Source organism: Haliotis rufescens, unplaced genomic scaffold, assembly GCF_023055435.1.
Source record: "Haliotis rufescens isolate VD_foot unplaced genomic scaffold, xgHalRufe1.0.p SCAF_13, whole genome shotgun sequence".
Classification (NCBI taxonomy): domain Eukaryota; kingdom Metazoa; phylum Mollusca; class Gastropoda; order Lepetellida; family Haliotidae; genus Haliotis; species Haliotis rufescens.
Window position 1 is genome coordinate 40,925,250 of NW_025963813.1, and position 9,780 is coordinate 40,935,029.

At 41.0% G+C, this 9,780-nt stretch overlaps 1 protein-coding gene across 1 annotated transcript; it reads right to left on the reverse strand.

Moving 5' to 3' along the window:
• Positions 1 to 921: 921 nt before the first annotated feature.
• LOC124122483 (NAD kinase-like) lies at positions 922 to 9,473 on the reverse strand. The gene is given in 8 exon segments (XM_048394715.1): positions 922 to 1,105; positions 1,417 to 1,499; positions 2,724 to 2,881; positions 3,012 to 3,111; positions 3,296 to 3,405; positions 6,097 to 6,199; positions 8,383 to 8,468; positions 9,449 to 9,473. Coding segments are annotated over 8 exon segments (849 nt in total).
• Positions 9,474 to 9,780: the final 307 nt, after the last annotated feature.

The window sequence follows — 9,780 nt, forward strand, 5'->3', positions numbered from 1 at the left end:
AAACACACCCCCTCTGCATGAGACTGTGTATACACATTTAATATACCAGATAACGGCGCCCATGGAAAAGGTCAATGTGACCCAGTTGTCCCTCTCACCTTCCCGGTCAAGCTGGTGTTATTGCACTCCAGTCCTGTGTATAAAACTCAATATTGCCTCCTTATATACCTGTCATGTGATCATATAGAATTATAAAAGATGATTCCATTACAAAGTTTCATCTCTATCAAAAACAGGTGTGATTGTATTCCTTATAGGGAAACATGAGCTAGCTCGAGGTTTTGAGGACAGGACACTGAGTACCGGAACACCCAGACACCAAGGTACCAGGGCATCTAGACACCTAGATACCAGCACATCTTGACACTTAGATACCAGACATTCAGATACATGTGCACACAGACACCTGGACACCTACATACCAGCACATCTTGACACTTAGAAACCAGATATTCAGACAGATGTGCACACAGACACCTGCACACCTAGATACCAGCACATCTTGACACTTACATACCAGACATTCAGACAGATGTGCACACAGACACCTGCACACCTAGATATTAGCACATGTTGACACTTAGATACCAGACATTCAGACAGATGGGCACACAGACACCTGCACACCTAGATAGGCTTGATCTCACACATCTTCACCTCCTGCCAAATCCAAATAAGCATTATGAATCTGGGTAGCTGTACATAGGAGCTGTCTCATCATGAGGTCTTGTTAATCACAGCCTTGACCTTGCACTTGACGTGGTCAGTTATATAGTTCAGATGATCTTCAGCAGTGAACACAGTTGACACAACACCAATCTCACGGTGTTGTGGTCAGTGAGTCAGGGTCTATAAAAGCACATTTATGACGTATATTTCCTGCGAGAATTTACTTGTAGGCTTGTCACTCTAACACCTTGGTCAGATGCTGTCAGGGTCCAAGATAACGGCGTCCACACTTGTGGTGCTCGGTAATGAAGGTAACGTCTTCTGTTGTCGCCGTATGTTCCAGTGGAGGCAGTCAGCAAGACCATCAAACGAATCGTCTATTTGGTCCTTGGCACACACCGAGGGAAGCGAGTACATCGTCGTGGTGATACGTAGCCTGGAAGTGAGGGGCAGTAAGTTATAGTATACATGGTTATACAGTGTACACGCTGAAGGAACCGGGTACATCGCCGTGGTGATACGCAGCCTTGAAGTGAGAGACAGTAAGTTATAGTATACGTGGTTATACAGTGTACACACTGAAGGAACTGGGTACATCGCCGTGGTGATACGTAGCCTTGAAGTGAGGTACAGTTCGTCGATAATACTCATAAATGTTCTTTCAACTAAACATTCCAAATTGTTACAGGTCATATTCTTTAACATTAAGTGAAACCTACGATAGACAACATCTAACCATCTACTCACGTGTCTCCTTGCTGTATTTCCGGTCTGTTCCGGCCATCAAAGGACACCCAGGCATTGTTCCGCGCATCCGGAGACACCATGATCTGAACAAGCAAACATACGCTACACAGGCATGTGGAGGTTCACAGTCACAAGAAGATAAAGATATTTCTGTGTTTCACTTTCACATTTGCAACTTGTTTTGTTTCTTTACCATATTCCAGCTCTATGACAGGGGTCTGTAATAATCAAGGCAGGACCAGACTATCCAGTGATTGATATTATGTCATTAGGGTTTGATGAAAAGCTAAAAAACAAGTCACGAAAACCTGACCACACCATACATTTAGTCGCCTATTACGACAAGTTGCAGTGGACAAGTTGGTAGAATGTACATGAATGATCACTGTTAGCCTTGTGCGATGTCAGTGCGCTATTGAAACATTCTCGAAGACATTTTGTCATAAGAAACTTCTAGCCTTGAGAGATAATTTCCTACGATTCCCATCACTGTATAGCTATCTGGGCTGGAGTTATCCCCCTTTATCTGAAGGTGTTGATGTGATGTGTTTCTTCTTATGACAGCAGCGACGCATATGATCCAAGAACTTGTGCCCATCTCCACAGACATAATGCTGCGTCAATGAACATCACAAGAGCTTCATATGGACCTTTAAAAGACCATTGTATGACCTCACCACAGACATAATACTGGGTCAATTGACTGCAACTGCGGACAATCTTATGACATTCACCAAACCATCACAAGACAATCACTAGACCTTCACAAAGCCCTCACAAGACCATCATTAGACTTCTTCAGACTTTCACAAGACCATCCCTAGACCTTCACAAAGCCCTCACAAGACCATCACTAGGCTCACCAAACCATCAGTAGACTTCATCTGGCCATAACTAGACTTCACCAGACTTTCACAAAACCCTCACCAGACCATCACCAGACCATCACCAGACCATCACTAGACTTCACAAGATCATCCCTAGACCTTCCCAAAGCCCCCACAAGACCATCACTAGACTCACCAAACAATCAGTTGATTTCAACTGGTCATAACTAGACTTCCCCAGACCATCACTACACTTTACCAGACCTTCACAAAACCATCACCAGACCTCCACAAAACCATCACCAGACCTCCACAAAACCTTCGCTAGACCATCACTAGACTTCAGAAGACCAACAGAAGACTTCACCAGACTATATCGAAGGTTTTTCACAAAGCCCTAACCAGACCTTCACTTCAGGCTATTTTCACAATACCTCCAGATGACCATCACCCTTCTAATAGTTATGTAACTGTACTCACTTTGATTTCCACGCCGGCTGGGACGACAACGGGCCTGCATGAGAGTGAGTGCGGGCAGATGGGTGTGATGAGGATGCAGTGGACATTGGGATGGATCATGGATGCCCCTGCCGCAACCGCATACGCCGTGCTTCCCGTCGGCGTGGAGATGATCAAGCCTGAAATAGGATGTGCAGAGTTTGGTTTTGGACACATTCAAACAGTCAAGTCATGGGTTCTGAAAGAGTCCAACTGTCAACAATGGTCAATATGGTCATAATGGTCATAATGATCATAATTCTCACTCACCGTCCCCCCGTACTGACGTGACAAGTCAACTGTCTTTATACAGGTCTATATTGCACAAGTATTGGTAAGGCCCTCGGTCTATCACTACTTCATTCAGCACCTGAAACAGAAACATCATGATCAACACTGTATCATTGTATTTGTTTTTGTTTGTTTGTTGTCGAAAACCGCACTCAGCAATATTGCAGCCAAATGATGGCGGCCTGTAAATAATCCTTTAAACTCATATGGAACTAACTATCAGTCACATGGCAATAGGTACATGTACTTACTTATATATGGGCGGTCCCACATTTCTTGTCTATATTTTTTACATGAGGTATTCTGGAGCACTCGGAACCCTGATTACATACAACACATTTGAGGCGGTATCGCAACAGCAGGGAAGCATCCCCTGAAACAACAAAAACATCACATCTAACCCTCCAAGTGTCAGGCCTCTAAGTTTTGGTGGAGAATACTTTAGAAGAATATTTTTATTGAAACAAAGATGGTGACATGGCTGCCATATTGAAATTAACTCTTTCAACACCGTAGGCCGGTACACCTGTCAGGAAGCCTCGAGTCTCCAGACCAGCCAAGCCGTAGTCACGTCAAAATTGTAAATAATTTTTTTAATCTACCTGTCATATCATTTATTTATTAAATCGATCACATTTCACAATGTCTGAAATACGTATTCAATTCCAATTATTCACTATTTCCCGCAATGTTATCAAAGAGCAAAATAAACTCGTTTCAAGCAAATCTTTAAATATAGTGTACAAAGTAATAAATAAAATAAACAAAAATATATCTAAAAGTTGGCAAACTTACTACTAAGTTATTATTTCCATCTTTTCATGTGATTATGTAAGTCAAATGACATGTCGGATTTAATCGCCTCAATTTCTCGACTCGGACACGATGTTTAATGCCAAAATATATGCATGAAAACCAAGCACGATACATCTACAAAGCTCAATATTTTTAACATATATTGCGTTTTCTTGCTTAATACTTTCAGAACAACACGATTTAACAAAAATCTTTTGTCAAAATCTGAAATTCACCACACACGGGGATTGGCTGCCTTAGGTCACCTGCTTAAATTTGACCAGAATTTGTAGCAGAATTCGGCAAGAAAGCATCATTAGAAACCAATTTGTATCCAATAAAATCGCAAGTCTCCAGGCGATGTTACAGGCGTGTAGATGAAAAAAACATGCTTTCTAGAGATGTGTCATATGTCAGTCTTCGACGAACGTGGTATACATACAATGCTTTGAAAACGGAGGCATTTCTTCATGTTACAAAGCGGATAGCGGCTGTTATCGGGAAATGGGTGATGACAGATATACTATTAATAAGTCTTTTTAAAATAATTTTCCAATTACGTGAACAATGAAAATTGAAAAGAAATAGGTAAGTGGATTTTAGGAGATCTTTTATTTGCCGAAAATCGTCAAAAATGTTGCTTCCTTGGTCCTTATCTGGACGTTATGAATGTGTTAGCTGACCGATTTTTATTTACAACGCACTTAATTAAGTTGTGAATGCATTATTTAAACAATGTGGTAAACATATCGTTCATGTTAATAAACAATAGAATTAGACCTTTCAAATGGTGTATGACACGTACGTGTAGTGGCAAAGATGTTTTACAAGCAGATATTTTCTTTGATAAATGTTGGCTTCATCACACAGGAGTCTCTGGGAACTCGGTGTCACAGCACTAAACGCTTTTGGTTGACTCGTGTTGAAAGAGTTAAGATTCCTGAAGGACTGAGAATGGAAATCAAATATGGCTGCCAGCATAAAAACAATCAAGTTGCTCTGAAATACAACCTGCCCTAAACCTTCAAGATTCAGGGTGTCAGGTTTTTGGAGAAGAAGATCTTAGTAGTTTAATTAATTAAATCAAAGGTGGCCACCATGCTGCCATATTAAAATTCTCTGTGTGTCAACTTAATGTGTCAGAATCACAGCTTTTACTGCCATTTTCTATTCTTCATTAACGTGGTTAACAGTTATGAAAGGGCAGTTCAAACAAATATTAAACTAATTTCTTTTCAATTGTAAACATGTAAACCTAATTCATATGAATTTGCTAAATAAATACAATATTAAAATCATAAGCAAACTCTTTGCGTTTTGATTCTACACAAAGGAACTTGTGTTCATAATTTTTGAAAGAATTAGGTGTAAGCTGAAAATGCACCATGGCTCATTATTGGTGCTAACTGTGTGCATCTTCACACGTAAGTAGTTTCTTTCTTTCCTTGTTATATGAGAATGCTTAAAAACAATATGTACTGTCAGATTTCAGAAACTTGTGTTAATGTTTCCATATCACTCAAAAACTATGTCTACATATCTTAATTATCTTGTAAAACACTGGTGACTGCTTTCCCTATCACTCAGAAACAATGTCTATATATCGTACCTTGTAAAACACTGATGACTTCTTTCCCTATCACTCTGAAACAATGTCTACATATCGTACCTTGTAAAACACTGGTAACTGCTTTCCCTATCACTCAGAAACAATGTCTTTATATCGTACCTTGTAAAAAACTGATGACTTCTTTCCCTATCACTCAGAAACAATGTCTACGTATCGTACCTTGTAAAAAACTGGTGACTTCTTTCCCTATCACTCAGAAACAATGTCTATCTATCGTACCTTGTAAAACACTGGTGACTTCTTTCTCTATCACTCTGAAATAATGTCTATCTATCGTACCTTGTAAAACACTGGTGACTTCTTTCCCTATCACTCTGAAATAATGTCTATCTATCGTACCTTGTAAAAAACTGGTGACTTTTTTCCCTATCACTCTGAAATAATGTCTATCTATCGTACCTTGTAAAACACTGGTGACTTCGTTCCCTATCACTCAGAAACAATGTCTACATATCGTACCTTGTAAAACACTGGTGACTTCTTTCTCTATCACTCTGAAATAATGTCTATCTATCGTACCTTGTAAAACACTGGTGACTTTTTTCCCTATCACTCTGAAATAATGTCTATCTATCGTACCTTGTAAAACACTGGTGACTTCGTTCCCTATCACTCAGAAACAATGTCTATCTATCGTACCTTGTAAAACACTGGTGACTTGTTCCTTGAAGTTACAAAAGTGGAATGGAGTGAGGAAGCCGAGGGATCCCATGTTGAAGGCCATCACAGGAGGAACACTTTGCTGGGGAGACAACCACACTCAACACACTGCACTCGACAACTAAATCACATCATGTACGACTTCATTTCAGCAGGTGTCACACATGTTTCTGGTTAGATCAAGGGGAGGTAATTTCCACAAACAGAACTCATAAGGCACAGACAATCATACCTGAAGCCCACGTTCACCTAAATCTTGACAACTACAACTACTTTTTTCAAATGAATTTTAACTCAACTTTTCAAATGGGTTTGACTGTTGTCTAACTGAAGGAACCAAAGCAGAAAGCCATCACAGTAGAGAGTGGATGTGGTCTTACGCCGATTTCAGTAACATTCCAGTAATATCATGAGGGACACAAGAAATGTCTGCACATTATACCCATGTTGGGATTCCAACTCGGGCGTTTGGTATGATGAGCGAACGTGATATAATCAGGACGCCCAATTATCTACAGTCACATCTGCTGTCCACTTTCAATGAAGTCTTCATGTACTTTACAGACAACAAATGTAATTATTTCTCATCATGATCATTGTCTTGATGATGTGGAAGAAAATTTACAAAGTCTTCCCTTTGATGTACGCAATTTTCGGGAAGAAAAAATAAACTGACAATTAAATATGACATTTGAAAAATAAAGCCACAAACCTCTATAGCTTTCCAAATAAAGTAACAATAGTGTCTACGATTAAAGTTCAGTTGGAATTCTGTGAACGGTTTTAGAAACCATAGCTTGAGAGTCATTTCTGCAGGTGAGCTAAAAGGGAGGAGGGAGAGAGAGCGCCTCACATCTCTTGGATTCACCCTTCAGATCGGCCTATGATTTGACAACATGGACTGAAGAGTTATCTCCCTTGCTCTGCTGTCGTCTGCCACATGTGTAACGACATCATGGATCAACTCTTTCTTCCACAACAAACAGATGCTGACATCTGCTCTCTAGAGGGCACAGCTCACTCTATACAACCTTCCTCAAAGCTCTCAATGCTTCAAACCCACTCTTTACAGTCAGTGTTTGAAATAATTTTGAAACCCAAAAAGACAGTCAGGCAGGTGACCCCTGCATTCAGACCTTAGAAATAATGAAAAATCGCCAAAAAATAAGACACAAATCGTGTGTGATGATCTTAATTCATTTGAAATAATATAAACAATTACATAAGAATCTACAAGGAGTAATAATAAAACGGAATATGCAAGAAGTCTTAGAATTATCTGCAGCCCAACAGGAAAGTTACCAGCCACAGTTATTTCGGACACTGTTTACAGTGCAAAAATTAATCAAGCAGGCAGGGTTAAGAGGCGAGGTGAAATTGGGTTTAACGTCGCGTCCAAGATTATTGCACTTATATAGCGACGTGCATGCACGTGTGTGTGTGGCTGCTTGTACTAGTCCGGACTGATGCCGATTTATAGTGCTAGCTCACTGAGATACCATGCCGCAGTTTAACATGACAACCCCACTCAGACACAGTATACTGACTCCGAGCCGACCAGTCCTTGTTTTAGACCCGTAATGCCGAGCGCCAGACAGGGTAACAACAAGTACCATATTTTAACGTCTGTTGGTATGACGCTGCCGGGCATCGAACCCCGGACCTTCCGCTCTCCGGGCGGACGCTCTACCACAAGACCACGGAGAAGGTCGGCAGGGCTAAGAAGTGCCAAAAACAAATCAATATTCCAGGGTCCCTTTCAACAAAGCGGACCGCCTCCGTGGTCTTGTGGTAGAGCGTCCGCCCGGAGAGCGGAAGGTCCAGGGTTCGATCCCGGGCCGCGTCATACAAAAAGACGTTAAAAGATTGTACTTGTTGTTACCCTGTCTGGCGCTCGGCATTAAGGGGCTAAAACAAGGACTGGTCGGCTCGGAGTCAGTATACTGTGTCTGAGTGGGGTATTCATGTTAAACTGCGGCATGGTATCTCAGTGAGCTAGCACTATAAATCGGCATCAGTCCGGACTAGTACAAGCAGCCACACACACACATACACGTACATGCACGTCGCTATAAAAGTGCAATAATCTTGGACGCGACGTTAAACCCAATTTCACCTCACCTTCAACAAAGCGATCGCAGTACTAACACTTCCTGGAGCCTATATCAAACGTATGGAACTTATGATTATCAAAGCACTAACATAACTTTGTGCAAGGAGACCAATGCACAGCTTACCGTGATCCTTGCATCATCATTGACTTACCTGAAATAAAGACGAAGCATACATCAGTGTCCCATCACCACCGAGGCACACGATGAAATCGATCTTTTCTGTAACATCTTCCTCACCTACAACCAACATCACTTGTCTTACATGGCATGTATACATGACTAATGCTTAAGAAGCAGGGACCTACAGTAACTGACAGCAGCATAAACATAGAAAAGATGGGAAAGAGTTAAATGTTAAACTTCACGATCGCTGCCACTGCTGTTTGAAGCATTTGAAGTTCCCTAAAATGAAATCCATGTAAATAGAGAGGGGAGTGGTGCCTTATATTCAGCACCACTTTGAACACTTCTCCAGTTGCATGAGGGTGTTGCAGCACAATGTGTGAAAAAGCGCTATTAAATGCCAATGAAGTGTCTCTATTGACCAGGGGTCACAGTAGTTGTGACAACAGGCATACTAGAATCCTATCCTAGGAATCTGCTTGGCTGCAACCACGCAAAACTATTCATCAGAATGTTCAGCAGAAGTCCTCTTCACTGTCAACTACACAAAACTGGTTGTCAAGACAAAAGAACATCCAATCAGCATCCAGCTCCATAGCCTAACAAGGCGGGAAGCCCTCATGTCTTGAAGTGAATGTCACCTTTTCAACTGAGTTTAATCTCTAACACTTGGGGTTATGAAGTCACACCAGATAATAAAAATTCAGATCGCTATATAAGTACAATAATCCCCACTTCACCTCACCTCCTCCTTCTCTTGGAATTTTATGTTGGCTGCGTTAATTTATACATGTGTTGTTTCCCTTGACACACTTGACTGCCAACTATTAAAGTAAGGTTAATCTTCGTGCATTATTTAAGTTATTTAAACCTTTACCACTTTGGTGACGTCTACGAGCAGATATGGTACAGACAAACTACTGATACTGATCAGGGCTTTACTCGGAATCGATTCAAACCATCCGTGATTCCATCTACGATCAAGTAGGCAGCCCCAGAGAGGAAAAATCCCTAACCCTCAACACTTTCGTGAAATTTATTAGCATAATGGTGCTCGCATACAATTGATCAGGGCACTACTGGGATAAGATTACAGGCGGCCTGTGGTCTTTGGGGCATTTTGAGAAAGTTATACGTTGGAAGATTTTGACCATAGTACAAATACTTTAAGTAGTAGAATGTTTGTTACTGATGATAAATATGTACCCCTGTGGAAACAACGTCATGCTAGTGCTACATTTATGTATGTATGCCCGACTGCAGTGGTCGGTTGTAGCGTGAGACCACGACTGACTACTTAACGTATGTGCGATGCATATAAACTAGTGTCCAAAAGAAACGATACCACCTGTTTGCAACGACATAAAAGAAAAACTAAACATTGCAGAAGTTTAGGATTGGTGTTATGCTTTTGAGAAATCCTTTC